Source organism: Pithys albifrons, chromosome 5 (genome assembly GCF_047495875.1).
Source record: "Pithys albifrons albifrons isolate INPA30051 chromosome 5, PitAlb_v1, whole genome shotgun sequence".
NCBI classification, from domain to species: domain Eukaryota; kingdom Metazoa; phylum Chordata; class Aves; order Passeriformes; family Thamnophilidae; genus Pithys; species Pithys albifrons.
The window spans coordinates 72,159,692-72,179,048 of record NC_092462.1 but is presented as its reverse complement, the minus strand read 5'-3'; the positions used below and the strand labels follow the sequence as shown (position 1 = coordinate 72,179,048).

At 38.3% G+C, this 19,357-nt stretch overlaps 1 protein-coding gene across 5 annotated transcripts in view; it reads left to right on the top strand.

The window, feature by feature from the left end:
- CTNNA2 (catenin alpha 2) overlaps positions 1-19,357 on the top strand; it is a 511,524-nt gene that overhangs the window by 469,750 nt on the left and 22,417 nt on the right. For all 5 annotated transcript variants that reach the window (XM_071557036.1, XM_071557037.1, XM_071557039.1 and 2 more), the window contains 4 exons: positions 2,069-2,182; positions 5,431-5,612; positions 8,923-9,028; positions 12,040-12,174. In XM_071557036.1, the coding sequence (XP_071413137.1) occupies positions 2,069-2,182; positions 5,431-5,612; positions 8,923-9,028; positions 12,040-12,174 (537 nt within the window). The remainder of the gene's footprint in view (positions 1-2,068; positions 2,183-5,430; positions 5,613-8,922; positions 9,029-12,039; positions 12,175-19,357) is intronic.

The following is a 19,357-nucleotide window of genomic DNA, read 5'->3' as shown; positions in this document are numbered from 1 at the left end:
TTAATTTTTAAGGGTCCATCCTCTTAGGTGTCCTTACTGGTTATAGTGTTGAGATGTCCCGAGTTGAATGTTACACTCTTAAATTACTGGCAGTGTGACTCTGAAAGCCTGAAAAAGGACTCCACATTGTCTTTTATTTCTAAAAGTGGAAACTGAAGAAACTAAGGAGCGTATTTAGGGGTGAAGGGGTACTGGTTTTACAATGACCAGTAAACTGGCTGGTTCAAGGGACTTGGAGGATGGGGAAAAGCCAGCTGGTTTCTGAAGAAGGGGTTGAATCTCTCCGCTCTGTTCCTCTTCTTCACAGGAAAGCGTAGGCAAGTGGAAAGCTGAGCCCTGTGATAGGAAATACTCTCTTGCTCAGGGAGTTGTATGATGCTCTTTATAGCTTGTTTGTTTGTGACAGATTTTAAGGTCACATCCTGCCCTCAGGCAGCTGAGCAGAGAAAATAAAGTGATTAAAGGCAATTGGAAAGCAAGACCATTGGTCATTATAATGATGGGTACCAATCTTCCTATTTTCCCTGTGACAGTAGAGAAAAAGTGAATTAATTTCTCATCTCAACTTCTTCTGCTGTCTGGCCTGTTACACACACTATTTGTACATGCCTTTCTTCAGGGATGCAGCCTGAGTTCCATTACCACACTGTCATGCTTGGTTATTTCTTCCTCCAGCATTCAGCTTAAAAAGCATATTTAATTCATTCTCTTCAAGCCAAATGGAGATGGCTGTGTTTTACTCTCCCCATCATGAGCACTTCACCATGCAGCTCCAAACAGGGATGTGCACTTCATGTTGGAGACCAGGCCGGAGTAGAAATGCTGCCAGAAGACTTCTCTGTGTTATGTTAGAGGGTTTGGACCAGTTCCTGGTGACTGAGCATCTCCAAGGCAGAGCTGTAATGACAACTGGCAATGATTAGCACCTCTGCTACAAAAGTTGATGTTGGCTCCAAGCATGGAATGCCAGTGCAGATGATTTCTGCTGTAATGGTTGGCCTTCAAGGTTGACCTTGGGGGTACAAGGGGTTATCCAGTAAGGTGAGGATTTCCCTGCATAGTTACTCTGATCTTTTCCTATTGCCATTTTCCTGTATTGTACCTACAGAAGTTACTCATGGCCAGACTGTTGCACTAGAAGCTATTAAGTCATAAAATGGAAGATAATCTTTCTAAAGATGCTTTCTGGGGCTTTTTTGCACCATCTATAATAAATGTGGTACTAAATAGTGATTTTAATTATACTGCCTTTCTGTATATACATAAGGAATGTTTTTTTCCTCCTAATTTTTGCTATAAGGTGAAAACCAGATCCATCAGTTCTCTTTTTTCCTTCCTCTATGAAATTTTAAACAACCTGCATATATGTAATTAGATTTAACCAATCTGCTTAGAGACCCTCACACCATTTGTAGCACCAGCAATGGAGATAACATGGTTTCAGTTGGGGGATGAGTCAAATTCCAGAGCTCTGTATCTGAAAAGAACCATATGAGCTAACAAGATAACACAGAATATGAACTTTACATTTGTTTCAAATCCAGTGACATCATTTATGATTTCTTCCAGTGGGAATTCTCTTATTTGCTTTGATACATTTTTCTTCCAGGATGTTAGTTGCTTTTTCCCAGGTATTTACTTTCTCTTTTGAAGATTACATGTTGCTTCCAGTAATACAATAGTATTAAGTGTCCATTTATATATGAAATAACATTATTTTGAAATACTGCGTTCCGGTTGTTAGTGTTTCCAAAGGGTATTTGTTCCTGGAACTGCATTCATCATGTTAACAGAGTTAAGAGAAGTTGCAGTAAGAAAAGTTGTGGCAATGGAATGACAAATGTTATTTGTAAAGAAAACTAAAGTTGAAACAACTTAATTTTTAAGACAATTCAATTCCAGTTCTTGGCTGCTTGAGCAGACAAGTGCATTTAGAAGGGAAACGAACAGCATTTCCTGGGCAGGCAGTCGATGAAATAAGAGCTTACTGTGCACAGGAGTTTGTCTGTATACTTTCTAAGCTTGTCTTCTCCTCTCTTTGGCTCTCTCTCCCTCTCTCTCTCTCCAGACCCCTGAGGAGCTGGAGGATGATTCAGACTTTGAGCAGGAGGATTATGACGTTCGCAGCCGAACAAGTGTACAGACTGAGGATGACCAGCTTATTGCTGGCCAGAGTGCAAGGGTGAGTATGAGCCCCCGCATAACACATTGATGTCTGTACAGCCACCAGGAAAGAGCTGTGCCCAGAAAGCAAAGGCAGTGATTTCCAATCTTCAGGGTCATAAAGAAAGGATGGGTCCAAGCTGACCTAAGTGCTGAAATTTGTGTGACACCTATTTGAGCAGCACTGCCATCACTGAATGATCTTCCCGAGGCTTTCATGATGCCTTGTATCAGCAGTTTGCTCCAGCTCCTGCTGTAAGAGGAGGCTTTGTAGGTTTGGAATGTGCTGAAACTGTGGGAGTAGTCAGCAAATTAAAAAAAAAAAAAAGAAATAAAAAATTCCATCAGGACACCATGTGCTGTATCCAGAGAAATCTTACATTAGTCATGTTTCCCAGTGTGCAAACCTGTCAAGAAGATCTGCTTAAGCTACCGAGTAGTCCCTGTAATTTAATTGTAATTGAAGACATTTGCTACTGAGTCAATGTGATTTTGCCAGGGTAATTACAGCATGATAAACTCCAGTCATTGTGATTTGTGACCTCAGTCTGTGCATGGGGATTGCCCGTTAAGCTGATGAGTGTTTCAGGGGTCACAGGTGCTGGGGAAGGGATGTTTGTTAACACTCAGGAATATTCCTGGTAACTCTCAGGATTATGCCACCCTCTGTTGAATGTTTTCTTCACAGAGAATAGACTGCTCAGCTCAGATTAATAAAAATATCAGAATATAATTTGAGAGGAAAATTACATCATGGAAGTATATTTGACTGGAAAGAGAGTTTGAAAAATAAGCCACTTTCCAGCAGAGAACTGGGTATTACCTGAATGATTTTCATGGCTGTTTCACACAAGTCCGTGGTCCCCACACACTCAAACACTAGCAAAAGCTGGTGACTGTAATGAGAATTTCCTACCTTGGATTCTAGAAGAGGATTTGTAGGGCTGAGAACCTAAAGATCAAAAGGCAAGTGTGCTTTGAAGGATAAATTCAGACGAGCAGGTCAGAGGAGTTTGTAGATGCTGTGGGACTCACAGTAAGTTGGGAGTTAACACAAAGATTTTACACCCTGAAAAGAAACAGTAGAGTAACAAATCTAAAAGTTTACTTAGGGGTATGGAAGAAATGTGAGATGGGGATCCAGTGTAATGGGCAAAGATTTCTGTCTTAAATTAATTTCCATGAATATTGAACACAGTTGGTAAATAAATCATACAATGTATTAAAAAAGCTGAGTTTCTATCACTAAATCCCAAGGACATAATATAAATATATTTATTATCATCTACATGAAGAGAGATAGATTGTAGTTCATGTCCCAGAGAGCTGGGTGAACAGGTGACATTGAAAACCATGCAGTCCCAAGAACAGCAGAGTTATACCTGGATACCTTACTGAGAATGATGTCAGAACTGTGTTTTGGAGGGAGATGTCTATCTTTTGGGCTTTTTATATTTTAAATAGCATAAAGTGCTGTTTGATACATTCAAAGAATTGACTACTGAAGTAAGTCTCAGGTACAGCAGAACTGAGATAGAATATTTTATCAGATTTCATAGTCTTTTTTTTTGTTACATTTAGATCCTTTCTTGATATCAAAACCAAGTAAAGACTGCAGTAATTATTTTCCTAAGAGTGGAGTTCACCTAGGGACTTAGGATTCTTACATTCTATTACATTTATTGCAGTTATTATTACTGCTGCACTTCAAACCTTCTGCTCTGATCAGCCACACACTGTATAAACATAATACATTATAAGGACAGTTCCTGAATAACATGGATTGCAATATGTCACAGGAAGCAACAAATGACAAAAACCTACGAGGAAAACATGCTAAGCAGGAGCTGCCCACTCCACACTCTGTAGTGACTCATTGAAATGAGTCTGCTAAGCAGAATAGTATCTTATTAGAACCTTTTCTGCGGAAAACATTCAAAACATTTTTATTTGTGGAGTGTAATGGATTTGTTTAATATGCTTACTCCATAAAGCTGGTAGTATTTCAGTAGAAAGATTTGTGTTGATCTTCAGTAGAAATAAAACTGAAATGAATGAGCTGCATTTGCTGTAGGATATGGCTGCTTGGAAAGCACATCAGCAGCTGGAACAGAAATATTAAAACACTGTACAACAGTTTAAAGGGTGTGCAGGTGAAGCTGCCACTGAAGAAACCACAGGCAAGACACACAGATCGACTTCCCAAATCCAAATTTTACTACCCCTATCACGTCCCCTTCAGTTAATTCATCAGTTTTAGTGTTGTATTTTATTTATTTATTTATTTATTAGCTTGACTTACACTGCATTTTTCTGTGGGAAGACTATTACACTAACATTTGAAGCTGCTGAGTTACATTGATAAGGCCTAATTAAAAGCTCATGTTGAGTTTTAATTTGATTAACTTGCAAATTTCTCATTTTCTGATCTACTGTTTATAACCCTTTTTAATTCCAGTTTTGGAAAAGGTCAATTATGAATTTTTAAAAGCCAAGAGCATTTTAAGAATATGTAGAAAAAGACTTCAGCTGATTGAAAGTGACATAAACAAGAAAAAAATGTAATGACACTTAAATATGTGTCACACCCCATTAAATGCGTAATGTGGACTTCAGAACCCCTAAAGCCAAATAGTAGCTCAGCTTGGAAATCATTATTGGAAGTGTCCATTTGATCTTCAAAAGTAATTATTATAATTTTACAGGGCTTTCTCTTTTTTTGGAAGGGGCAGGGAACTTTCTGCTTTGCTGATGTAAAGGCAGATTATCACCAACCTGTGTGGTGCTTTTTTGCATATCTTCCAGAAGAAAATTGCAACACTAAATATCATTAAAAGACATGTTTGTTGCAATTCATTTCAAATGTATTATCTTGCATGTTACAGCTTGTTTTAGTATTGGGTTAATCAGAAAACTTGACAGAGAATGAGACCAGGGGAGACAGTGGCAATTCAATCTGCCTTTTCCCATAAATGTCATTCTTTTTTACTTCCTAGAACTTAAGATTTGATAGGAATTTAGTCCTTCTGTATTAACTGGTGAATAATCTGTATGTCCTGGTATCATAAATATAATTTTTATCATCTTGAATGTGCAAGAAGAGCTACAAACATGCTGTGAATTTGGCTTTGCCTATCCTAGCCTACTGGATTTTGCTTGGCATCTTCAACTTCCACGAAAACAAACTCAAGCTGTGCACACTGTTTGCACCACTGAAAATGTCTGGCTTCCCTTTTTCATGCCCAATTTGTGCTGTTTTTCCTCTAGGCTATCATGGCTCAGCTTCCCCAGGAGGAGAAGGCTAAGATTGCCGAGCAGGTTGAGATATTCCACCAAGAGAAGAGCAAACTGGATGCGGAGGTGGCCAAGTGGGATGACAGTGGTAATGACATCATTGTGTTGGCAAAGCAGATGTGCATGATCATGATGGAAATGACAGACTTCACTAGGTAAGGACAAAATAACCCGTGCTGGGGAGTCCAGACATTCCACTTCTTTCCTTTTCTGGTCAGTTTGTAGCCTGTTGAGATGATTTGCTGTGGTTTTGGGGATGCAAAGCCAAGTGATACATGTCATATATAGTGGGATGGGTTGTACAGTTCTCTACACATGACAGCTCTGGATATTTCTCCCAAAGGGATTACTCATAAAGTTTTTGTCCTGTTTGTGAATCTCTTTTATTTGCAGATCATCTTGAATTTCAGCAGCAAAGTCAGCCTGTGACATTACAGATACTCCACTGACATTCCCTTTATTACCCGTCTAAATGCATGTGCCTCTCAGCTTCCCAACTTTTCAGAGCAATTTGTGTCAATCAAAAATAATGGCAAAACTATTTATATAATTTGAACACTGAACTTCTTTAAAAAAAAATCCCAAATGAAGTGAAACTGTTTTGATCTAATACTTCATGGGAGTCTGTCAGTAATGATATTTTTTTGGCTTTCATTTCTTTTTTCTGTTGATGTTTTGTTCTTCTCTAATTGCAAATCATCAAAAGGCAATTCATTAATGATATAATGTAAACAGAATTATTTTGTTAAACTATAGTCATATTGTTAATCACACAGGGGACAACGTGTTACAAGATTCTTTGGATTACAAATCACCATAATAAATTAAATTTTGTTCAGTGCTTATTTTTAATGGGAGATCAGAAGTTTAAATGGTATCTGTCAAAATGCGATTCCACAAAACTGGACAAAAATATTTATGTTTTTCTTCATCCATTTATTCATCTCACTGTGTTGCTCAGAGAAGCTGTGGCTGACCCATCCCTGTTCCAGACCAAGTTGGATTGCTCTTGGAGCAATCTGGGCTAGTGGGAGGTGTCCCTGCCCTTGGCAGGGCGTGCAATGGGATGAGCTTTAAGATCCTTTCCAAGCCAGATCTTTCCGTGATTTGATGATTTCTTGATCTCCAGCCGAACTGCATTTTTCTGGAGCCTTCAAACCATGTCAGAGGAGCCAATCTCTGCACTGACAATATAGAGTTCACATGTACCAGAGAGACAGACAGAAAGATAGATAGATAGATAGATAGATAGATAGATAGATAGATAGATAGATAGATAGATAGATAGATAGATAGATAGACAGACAGATAATATAGAGTTCACATGTACCAGAGAGACAGACAGACAGACAGACAGATAGATAGATAGATAGATAGATAGATAGATAGATAGATAGATAGATAGATAGATAGATAGATAGATAATATAGAGTTCACATGTACCAGAGAGACAGACAGATAGATAGATAGATAGATAGATAGATAGATAGATAGATAGATAGATAGATAGATAGATAGATAGATAATATAGAGTTCACATGTACCAGACAGACAGACAGACAGACAGATAGATAGATAGATAGATAGATAGATAGATAGATAGATAGATAGATAGATAGATAGATAGATAGATAATATAGAGTTCACATGTACCAGACAGACAGACAGATAGATAGATAGATAGATAGATAGATAGATAGATAGATAGATAGATAGATAGATAGATAGATAGGGTGTGTGTATTAATACTATTAATTTTCAAATAACTTGACTATTTGCTTTTATACAGATAGTTAATTGGTAACTGCAAACATTTTTTGACCATTTTATATTTAATGATGCATATAGAAACTTTGCTTACTTTAATAGTTTACTACTATACTTGCTCCAAGCTGTTATTCTCTCCCCTTACTTGTTTTTCTCTCAGTTTGTGCTTCTACAATTATTCTCTTTGCAGTAGATTCATCATCTCTGGATACCAAATGGCAGGGTAGAATCCCCTTTGAATGGTGATATGTTACAGGATTATGAATTACTTTTGTATTTGTATTTTCTTGGGACTCTGATTTTTTCTACCCAAAAATACAGAGTGAAAAACTGCCCAAACAGTGTCTTGTTTCATGGAAGGAAGAAATGATGTTTTAAAGCAACAACCCAGAATATGAACGTTTTCTGCAACCTCCTGGACAACCTTTGATACCTTGAATGTGAAATTGAAAGTTTTGTAATTACATTTTCGAGCATCCAAACAACAGAACTAGTATGAGAATGAGAGAAATCTTCTGTGATGTTTGAAGTAAATAAAAAAAAAAATCAAAGTGCACCTCTGTCAGCATCAGATCCAATAACAACTTGTTTAATATATTCCATTAAATCAGAACAAAGCCTATCACACCTTTTTGGTTGAAATGTAACCTCAGCAGTGTTAAAATAGAATAATTTTTCAAATGCATGGAGTTTGTGACAGTCATATCTGCTCATGTAATTAATGTAGAACCATAAGAGGTCACCAAGAAGTACTTTTTTTGCTGCAGTTTAAGTTCACCAGAACTGAGATACTTGTATTTCATTATCTGTTTAAGGTGGAAGTGAAAGTATGAGGAGAAGATTAAAATGGAAATATGTTTCAGCATGTTATTCCTGGCAATATAGATTACAAAAGAAGTAAAAATAATATAATGTTGTGCTTAGAAAAAAATCTTCTGTTTCAGTTTAAAAAAAATAAGTTTAATCATATTATGATTTTCCAAATGTAAAAAAAAAAAAAGGAACATGAGCTCACTTTCAACTGAGCCATTGTCAGGAGCAGCAGCAATTTTATTAGAACAATCAGGATTAAAGTTTTGAGGCTGAAGCAACTCAGAAAAGTCTGTGGTGACTTTTTACCTCTTGTCTTAATACATTTTGGTAACTTTAACAACTAAAATCAGGAGTTTGTGCATCGTCTTAAAAATGCAGTGAAAGATCAGTCTTAAAGCTAATTATGCATGTGTTAATTGTAACATTTAAGGGTGACATAAGAATTATGTTTCATGTATCTTTATTTTCCAGCAAAAGAAATCTACTAAGAAAGGTTTTCTAAAGAGTGACATTCTTGCTCTAGACATGATGGGCTTAACATTTAGCACTGGCTTGGGAATTCACATAATTTTTAAATAGTTGTGTATTCCAGAAAGAGCATTGGCTTAATGAGCACTTAAAAATGCATATACTATTAAGTACAGCTCTTGGGCTTGAAGGCACCATCACACTAAATTGCAAGTGAGGCATTTTGTAAGGGAGAGGAAATAACAGCAGCCCGATTTCTTAATCAAGCTGTACTATAAAGTAGTTAAAAGGTGAAATACTAATAAATTAAGAAGTCATTCATGTTACTATTTTAAAATCAGGCCCTGAACAGGGTCACTAAAGCTGTTGCCTCTCACGATTTATTTAGGTTGTGCGTAATTGTCTTGTGTTTCACAGAGGCAAAGGCCCCCTGAAGAACACATCAGATGTCATTAATGCAGCCAAGAAGATTGCAGAGGCAGGATCGAGGATGGACAAATTGGCACGGGCAGTAGCTGATCAGGTAACCACAAAAATGGGCAGAAATATGATGTAACCTCTGTTGAAGAGTTGCCTTTTGCAGGAAAAGGTGATCTTTGCAGAAAATCACCTGCTGGAAGTCACCCCCTGGATATTGATCTACCCATTGAACTGAAGTTTTTCTGTACCAGTCAGTTGGGTTTGCAGTACAGGAAAGTCATAAAGTCGTCTCTCTAAAGCTTAGAAATGCCTGGCTTGTTCCACAGCCTCACTTCTGGGCCCAGATGTTGTGTTAGCATTAGACTGATAGAGACTCATTTAGGTTGGAAAAGACCTCTAAGAACATCAAGTCCAAAATTTATTTGCTGTTGAGAAGGCAGTAGACTTGGATGCTCCATTACCCTTGCCATATGCCCTGGAATCCTTACATTCTTTTCAGCTCATTCTTTCAGCAATTTCCCTTGATCTGGCACATTTCTTCTTCAATGTTCCTTAGCTCCCTGTTTTCTGCCTTGCATCAGGCTGTAGTGGGTATTTCACCTTAACAGGTCCTTGTTCTGTGTCCTCACTCCCAGTACCAATCATTCCACAACTGGTAAGATGTACTTGCTATATATATTTTTTCATATTGGCTCCCATCTGGATCCATCTTGAGAGCAAGAGGAAGCAGGATTCTAAAAGTCAAGAGCCAAATTTCAAATCCATATCCTACATAGCTAATTTTAGATTCAGGCAAATTAACTGTTTTTTTCCCTTATAAACTTCCTATAAATCTTTCTTCATGCTGTCATCAGGAGAAGATTTGCTGGAAATGGGAAGTGATAACTTACTTGCTTCTGGTCATTCTCTTCATTAAGTATGTCTTTATCTTCTTCAAGAAAGAATGTAATAGTCTGTAACACATCCTGCTGTGGAATATGGGCCAGAGTGGCAAGAAACCTGAAGCTTCCCATTTCCCTATAACCTTGAACATTGTGGGGTTAGAGTTTCTTCATTATCAGCAAACATTTTTGTGTAGTTAACCCATTCCAATCCTTTGAAAGTAGCATCTGTTCATTTTAGCACAAGAAAGAACTCCATCTGTCAGCAGGTGAATTTCCTGGTCTGCAGTATTTGCAGAGGTGGAATATTTTAAAGAAAGAAACACAAAGAGCTTTGTTGTGCTTAGAGTGCAATGGCTTGAGTCACATTTAAAGTTTCAGAGGACTGTAACACTTTAATAATAAACAGTGAAATCATTTTCAGAATGAACTATTTGTTTTAATGCTTGCACTTTAATGATATTTCACAGAACTTTGGAGACCCTCATGCAATATAAACTTTTCATGGACAGTTGCATTTTTAATTATTGTTCCAGTGAGAGAGGTCTCACATTTTTTCACTCCAAGGTGCTTATATTTAAAACCTTGATATCTCTCTAGAAGTATTGCTTTAAAGTTCATTTCTTTCAGTTCATAGACTTCAAGAATAGGGTAAATATTTTTGTATTAAATTGATACTGTTAGGGAGAAAAAGTTTCTTAGTGATTCACGCCTGAAAGATGTGGCAGCTCTCTGAGGAACAGGGGCTTTATAGCATTGCCATAAGTATAGGGCAGGTTTAACCTAACAGCCACAGTGAACCTCCAGCTTTGTTTATTGTTAATTTTAAAGGGAGAGAAAAAAAGCAAAGTGATTGCTTTCAGGGTTATAGACAACGATATATACAACTACTTCATCAGAAACCCATTCCTTGCCAGCATTAGCTGTTGGCTCAGAGCAGGGATCTCAAGTCAGAGACTGTGATGCTGTTGACTTGTGTGTGCTTAATTCCATCAGTTTTTCTTTAAATGCTCTGATAATATTTATTTAAAAATTGAGCATAAACTTTGTAAGATGCTAAAAAGTCATATTTGAAATCTTTGTTCTCCAAGCTATGCATTCAAAGGACGCTGTTGGTCAGATTTTGCTGGGTAACCCCAAAGCATATTTCTTGGAGACATGCTGTTAGCAATGGACCCTTTTAGCACTGTTTCATCAGAGTGAATTACTGAGGTCTGTTCTCTTGAGGCAAGACTTTGAATATTAACTACAAGACTGTTGTTTATTATGCCCTTGATATTGTGAGGGAAGATGCAGTTTCTGTTAAGAGTCCCAGAGACTATGAATAAATTGGACTTGGGCATTTTCTAGTTACATTGACTATAAAGCCTTCACAGTGTCTAGCACATTTGACCTAATCTAATCTGTATCAACACACATTTGGGATTCACAGTATCCCAAATGATGCAGGACTATAGACAGCCTTCCCTGTAGGATGCAGAAGTATCCCTTAGACATGCAGAGGAACCAGCTTAACTCACTGTGTTCTCAAGAAGGGCTGCAATACTGGTGTCACTTGCTGAGATACTCTGCAACATGTCACAATTCAGGCAACAATTTCTCTCTGGCACAGATTAAGGTATTTGAGCATCAAAAATGAGCTTGCCAGATCTGTCAGTACCAAACCCAAGCAGCCTCACCTCTCGGGTCCTTCAGGTGTGAGTGAGGGACATGGCTTCTGCCAAGCCTGAGGCAGAGCTGTGTCCCCTGCAGGTCTGCACAAATGCCAGGGAAGATGGCAACAGAGCCAAGAGTTGGCATTAGAGTGGGTGTAATCAGTCAGAAATGGGTTTATAGGGACTTTACCTGGTCCATGTTGTTTGTTAACTTGCTCACCCCACAGGAATCCTGGAGTTTCAAGTCAAACCTGGTCTTTTTGGCTGCTAGTAGATTCTTCTGTTCAGTGCAATCTGATACCTTATGTTAACACACACAGCAGCCATATTATTTCATTAGTGGCTGATAGAGAGGTTTCATCTCTCTACAGAAAGGTATAGTGTATCTTCAGGCTACAATTCATAGATCTTGAGTTAAATGAAAGGTAGAGTTTGGGGTTTCACATCTCATCAAGTATCTCATGAAAAGACAAAGTGGAATAGAACCACCTAATACACACACATTGCTACTACCTGATGACCTGTCTATAATGCCATAAACTCAGCTACATGTATTGAAATCTTTCTTTTGTCTGCAGTGCCCAGACTCAGCCTGCAAACAGGACCTGCTGGCCTACCTGCAGCGCATTGCCCTCTACTGCCACCAGCTCAACATCTGCAGCAAAGTGAAGGCAGAAGTTCAGAACCTGGGAGGAGAACTTATTGTATCAGGGGTAAGCTGGGATTTGTATTCAGCCATATATGTTTCCCATGTAGCACTTGAAAGGGAGCATTTTTGATTGCAGTAATGTACAAAACAAAAATCCACTGATTCATAAGCAAGCTTTTAAAAATTGTTATCACCATTATTCCAGGCCTTACAATAACGTGCATAGAGCAATTTGATTTTCCAATTACCCTTTGTTTATATAGACTTGTAAAATCTTCATTCTTCCAAAAAAAAAAGTAATTTTATAGCCTAGAAAGTCATTGCCAAGCTGTGAATATTATAATTATTTGGAGCTTTTGTATATTTGCTCATTATAAATCTTCTTTCCTGTGTTAGTACTGGTAATTTCCTTCCTCTGTGCAGAAGCCAGCTCTGTATGAAGTGCATATTGTTAAGATGGTGATGACTAATGGGATTCATTCACTCAGGTTCCAATGCACACTAGGTTTAGCAAAAAAACCTGGAAGGCCAGCAAAATATTTTAAATTTTGATGCATGTGCTGTTTTCAAATACTATTGGCAAGCCCAATGATTATATACTCTAATGCCCATCCAGTTATTTTCAAGGAACACTACAAACTTTTTACACATAGCCTTTTTCAGAAATAAAGACAGGAATATGCAGCAGCAGTAGTACTATGAACAATGATTTTTCTACGTTTTTAAAGTTTTTTTTCTTTCCTTCTCCTAATGTTGGCCTCTGTGCCTCTGGGAGAGTACTAGAACCAAGCAGCAGCAATTGCTGCTCTTAATAATTTTCTTTTTTTGTTCTTTCACCCCACTGTTAGCCCCATTACACCTTTGTTTTCTTCTACCTCAAATACAGACCATATGTGTGTAAATCTGTAATATATATCACTCTCCTGAGTGTGTTTTCAAAACAAAGGTGATTTGTGAGATGGAAGATGCTTGAAACAAATTGTTTTCAAATGTGGTTTTGAAAAAGCACCCTTTAATTGTTTAAGCCCAATCAAGTACGAAGATTATTAGGACAACTAACTTGTGCCCTTCATTCCATCCATTAGATTCCCCAGTGACATCACTGGCCTTCCTCAAATACATCAAGAGTCAGAATATTCTGAACCACATAACATTTTAATTTTTTTGCAAAGCACTATAGAAGGTCTTAAACATTTGCCAGGCTTTCTTGGATCAAACATTCTGAAGTCATACATACAATCCTAAAAGGAGCTGCTTAAAGGTTCCTGTGTCTGTCCTGCAATTGGTCTTCACTTCTTGACGTATGTATGTATGTAATTTTAATACCTTGGTCTTCCCACAGCACTGAAAAGATCCTCTTCCATTTTCCTGATATTAACGGAACGATCTGTCCTTGTATTGCTGACAGCTCTGCTGCAGAGGAATTGCTGTGATCTTTTCTTACCTACTGCCATCTGGGTCCAGCTTTTCATCCCCATTAAGTCGTCATATTCATCTCTCTATAACAATTCCCCCAATCAGTGCTTCTACCAGCTTGGCTTTTGTGGTTGTGTGAGTCTCTTTATTCAGTGTCTGTGACTGCTGAATAAGCCATTGTGAATCTTGAGCATCTATTTGTTCCTGGAACATCCCCATCCATTGTGAAATGATAAGTGGCCGAACCGCTTGAGTTCATCATCCCCAGTCTGGCATTGTTGGCACCCGCTGCTTACCAGGCTCCATCACCATTGTGTTGCTGTTTGGTTGGGTGTTTTGCCGTCAGTTGCAAAGGCAAAAGTAGCTTCAAACTCAGAAAGTGTTTGATTCTGTTCCAAAGACTCAGCAGTACCAGCGTACAGAGAATTTGGAGAGTGCCCAGCTCGCTTCTTCTGCTGGGGCCTGAACAGGAGATGATGTAGAATTGAACTCCTGTGCATCCCTTTTTGAGAGCATTATCTTGTGATCTGGGATAAGACACTGCAGTGCTTTCCTGATGGTGCTTTCCAAGCGGTTTATCTTCAAGGTGCTGGGTACTGTATGCTCCTTTGCTATCCAGAGATCTGGTATCCAAGTGCACATCTACATCTGCTTGTCTACTTGCTGGTTCTGCTTCCATCTTCTTCTTCATTTTCTCTTGGATAGCCAATTACAAATAAACAGTATTTTATTTATATCAAAATGAAATACCATTATTTGGCAACTTGCATACAGTACAATGTTAGAATTACTATAGAAATCCAGAATTCCAGCTTCCCAACCTGTCACTACCTTTATGTGATTGCACTATATTTATGTATTTCAATGGAAATATCAACCATCAGGATAAATATTATAATATTGTAATTTACTGCTGTGTTTACAGAGAACCACAATAGCATTCAAATCGATCCAAAAGATGACTTCTGATTCAGAACTCTTATAGGAAGTAGAATCTCTGCTTGAATTCTTTCAATATTAAGAATATTAATCAATATTTATAAATGAAATGAATGTGTGCATATGTATGTTTGAATCTATGTGTAGGTGTATGCATATTTATATAAAAAGGAAAGAGACATAAAACCAATTAAAACCTAAAAAACAGATGAAAGCCACCCCACAGTTCTTATAGCTTTGTTATAGAAAAATATGTTGCAACAGCTTAAAAAATACTGTCTACATAACATATAATGTGCTATTTCTTTTTTTCCCCACAAGATTCAGTAGTTCAGTATGGTTTATCTCTGAAAAAAAGCATAAAGCTGATCTTATTTGCTTTTTCCTCTATAGATTGATATGGTACTAGCATAACATATGGAGGGGTCCCTCTTGGCACCAGTGACTTTGCTGCAAATAGGAAAACAGATCAAAAAGTAAGAAAATGTCACAGTCCTGAAGTGTAAATTATTTCAGTAAAGAACCCACTATTTTCCCCCTTTTTTTTTTTTTTTCCCATTCCTTTTCCCTCAGCTCTTTTTTCTCCTTTGATCTTTCCCATCAAACTCCCTTTATGCAGACAGTAAAACTATTTTTACCAGATAAGTAAGACCTGGCAACTGGGAGTGAGGATACATCAGCTAATACCTCATTATGTCAATGGAGCACAGCCAGTTTGTCTGTTGACTTGGCCCTTTATGGTGCAAGGTGAGACTCTTAACTTCTGATTCCAGTTGAGTTTTGGAAAGTAAAATGAGGGAGAACTATGTGATGCCTGTCCTTCAGTGAGGAGCCTTGTAAACCTGAAGAAGATTATAGGGAAGAAAGCAAGCAAAAATGGTGAGAAGGATGTTAGATAAAAGCAAAAAGGAATTAATATAGAAAAATTGAAAAATATTTTAAAAAGTATTCTGATGTGTAGATTATATCCTTCTTCCTAATAAAAGCCTCTTTGACCTTGGGATACACAAATGGATATAGTTTCTGTAGTTTTAAATTCAAATATTCAATTTCTAGATCCCCTCTAAGAATAAACAACCTCCTTTAATGAAATTACAGAGTAAAAACACTTCAAAATAATTTGCTTTGTCTCTTGCCTTAGTTTATTTAAAGTAATGCATATTTGCTTCATAATCAGTTGCAGTGTTGTGTTGGAATGAATCCTCGGAGGTGCTGAGCACACACTGCTCTAAGTAAATCCATTTACATACACTTAGCTCTTGCTGACAGCCTTGCCTGTTCATGGCAGCTACTTTTGTTCAGTAGAGTTGCTTTTAACGATGATGTTTCTTATTTGGATACAAATACAGACTTCTAACTCTAGGGCTGCTTTATTGTTCTGGTATTCCTGCCTGCCTCTTGTTAGCAAGAGCATTACAATAAACCAGATCTATATATTCATTTCTTACTCTAGGAAAAATATACACTTGTTCTTTTTCCTGCTGCTCATTTGCCAACTGTCCATTTAGGGTGTGAGCTTGGATTTTTTTAAATTCTTGTTTCTGCTAGTAGGTTTGCCACAGTTTTTCCTGTAGGATTTAGTTTGAACAAAATCTAAGAAAATCCCTTATCTAAGGCAGCCCCTTATCGTATTCAGGTTTGATTCAGAGCTCTACAGATCTAATCAGCTGTATTATCAGAAAACTTACTCAAAGAGTCTTAAACTTCTGAGCCAGACAGATATGAGGTGTTGTCCCATGTACCTTTGAACACTGTTCAAAAATATTGAATCAATAGCCAAAGCACTCTCTAAATATGTACTTTAGCTGGGTTCACTTCCCAATCGTTTCCTAAATCCCATTTGTCTTAACATAATAGGTTCAACCACAATACTCAGAGAAGGATTCTTATAGTCTGTTGAAGGTACAAGACAGTTTAGTTAAGACTATGAGTTTATTGAGGAGCTCCTAATTGGGGAATTTAAATGAGAACTTTATTGGGAAAAGGAAGGTAAAAGGGCTGGAGCCACCCCAATAATTTGGGAAGGACATTACAGAAATTGCCGTAACACCTGGTTTGGGAGGGTCAATACATAAAAATATTAGCAGATACAGGATGTACTGCAAAATAAATGTGTGTCTATTCTTGATCAGTGAGTAGAGTAACCAGAAAGAGCTAGTCCTCATCAAAAATTAATGAGCCTCATTACTTATCACAGAATAACAGAGAGCATCCAGCAGTTATTCCAGGTGAGCTGGCAGCTTCCCTATCAGTTCTGCCTATGGATCTTACATGTAAGAAAACAAAATAGTTTAAAGGCCTTAATTTTCTTTCATTTAGGGCTGAATCACTCTAAACTACCTTGTGCTGTAAAAGCAAATTGGAATGCATGTGGGCAGTGAAGTACCAAGTTGCTACTTATTAATTCTGTAGACTCTAAGAAAAATCAGGTCATTTGAAGTTCACCTGTTATTCAAAGTGAGTAAGGCCATCTTTCATTGAGTTTTGATTTGGGCATGTACCTAAACATTTACTTAAGAGCTACTGATGGGTTAATTCATTTTCCTGAAAAAAGAAACCCTTTCTGGAGTGTTTTCCTTTGTTTACTTTAAAGTTGGCAATCAGAGAGAACATTTGCATTTAAAATTCTTAAGAGTATGTACAAAGTGTTGTTTTGGAGTTTGGTAAATAAAGTGATTTAATTCCTCCTGAATCAGACAAGAATTTGGCATTATGTAAAAGAAAGCTTCCTGAAGGGAGAGTTGGTAAATTGACAAAAGTCTTGGGTTCCTTTTTCTTCAAGATTCTCAGGAGTGCCAAAAGGTTACTGCTGTTACTTAGCTAGCAAGAAAATAAGTTTTACTCTTAATATATAATAGAAATGGATGGAACAGCTGGGCCACATATCCTCATCTTTGAACTGTAGGGACATGGATTTGACAGATGGGTGGACCATTCAGTGGATAAGGAATTGGCTGGATGATCTCACTGAAAGAGTTATGGTCAACACCTCAGTGTCCAGGTGAAGAACACTGATGAGTGATGTCCCTCAGGGGTCATTGTTGGGTCAGTGATATGGACCACAGGACTGAGTGCACCTTCAGCAGGTTTTGTGACAATACCAAGCTGTGTGGTACAGGTGACACACTGGAGGGAAGGGACATCATCAAGAGGGGCCTGGACAGGCTGGAGGGGTGAGCCTGATCAAACTTCATGAAGTTCAACGAGGTCAAGAGCAAGGTCCTGTGCCTGGGCCAGGGCAATCCTAAGCACAGATACAGGCTCAGGGGAGAATGGAGTGAGAGTAACCCTGAGGAGAAGAGCTTGGGAGTGGTGGTGGGTGAAAAACTCAACGTGAGTGTAGGCAGCCCAGAAGCCCCTGGTGTCCTGGACCTCATCAGAAGCATCATGGACAGCAGATCAAGGGAGGACTTCTCCCCTCCCTCAAGTAAGATCTCCTGCAGTCCTGTGTCCAGCTCTGGGGCCTCCCGAGATAAGAAGGATATGGAGCTGCTGTATCAAGTCCAGAGAAGGTCATGGAGATGCTCCAGGGTTGGAACCCCTCTTCTCTGGAGCCAGGCTGGGAGAGCTGGGGGAATTCACCTGGAGAAGAGAAGGCTCCAGGGAGACCTAAGAGCCCCTCCCAGTGCCTGAGGGGCTCCAGGAGAGCTGGAGAGGGACTGGGGACAAGGGACAACAACAGGTCAAGAGAGAATGGCTTCCCACGGTCAGAGGGCAGGGTTAGATGGGATATTAGGAAAAAATTCATGACTTTGAGGGTGGGGAGGCTCTGGCACAGGCTGCCCCATCCCTGGAAATGTTCAAGGCCAGGTTGGACGAGACTTTTGAGAAACCCAGTCTAGTGGAAGGTGTTAGGGTTGGAAATAGATGATCTTTAAAATGTCTTCCCACCCAAACCATTCTGTGATTCTGTGATTCTCTGAAGTTAACTCACAGAAATAGTCAGAAAAAGCAGGAGTTGTAGATATTTATGGGCTGTGCTGCTTGGATTGATGAGCTGTCAGTGCTTTCAGTAGGAGACATCTGAGCTATGATGTACTTCATTATCAATAGATACCACTAATAGAAATCTTTTATTTTGTCTGCTAGTGGTTCAATGCACTTGGAGCCATAGGGTAAGAGCAGTTATTCCTAAATATTTGCTGTGTTCATGTTGTTGTACAGTGGGTGCTCAAAGAGTTAAACACCACAAAGAAGAGATAATGTCCTGTGTCTAAGTTTACATCATCACACAACTAGAATTTGCTGTATGGTAATAAGTGACAGGTGAATGTACTCAAATTAGTAAAAGGAAATGAAAGATGGACTTAGGGATCCTATATCTAATTACTGAATTGGTTAAAAATATAATTATAGTTTTGTCATTTCCTTTTTGATTTGTTTTTTGTTTTGTTTTGGGGTTTTTTTTAAGTTGCTTGCCATGTTTACCCACTGTTTTACCTGCAGTATCATAGTAAGAATTTAGAGTGGCCAAAAAGGGAGTTTGCAAGTATCGTGTGTATCAGTGCTGTGAAAATCATGTAAGATGGGACTCATGGACAGATATTTGTTTAGGATGAAGTTGATGAGAAGGAATTCTCTTTTGAGACTTGGAATGAAAGCAGCAGGTAAATGGCAGAACTTTGGAAATAACAACAAAATAAGCCAAAGAAATATGAGATTATAAATGGTCATGGAAAGAAAAGCCAAACCAAAAGCAATGTTGGGGAAGGACTGAGATAAAACCAGGACCATGAAGTTGGTTGAACTCCACAATAATCTCTACTGTCCTACTAGAACAAGCAGGGAGAGAAAATAAAAGCTTAGGGTCTTTGTTGTGGCACTGCGAAGAGATTCCAGGACAGGAAGGCTGGGGCTGGTAGGGAAAGTGAGAGACCTTGATCTATACTGTA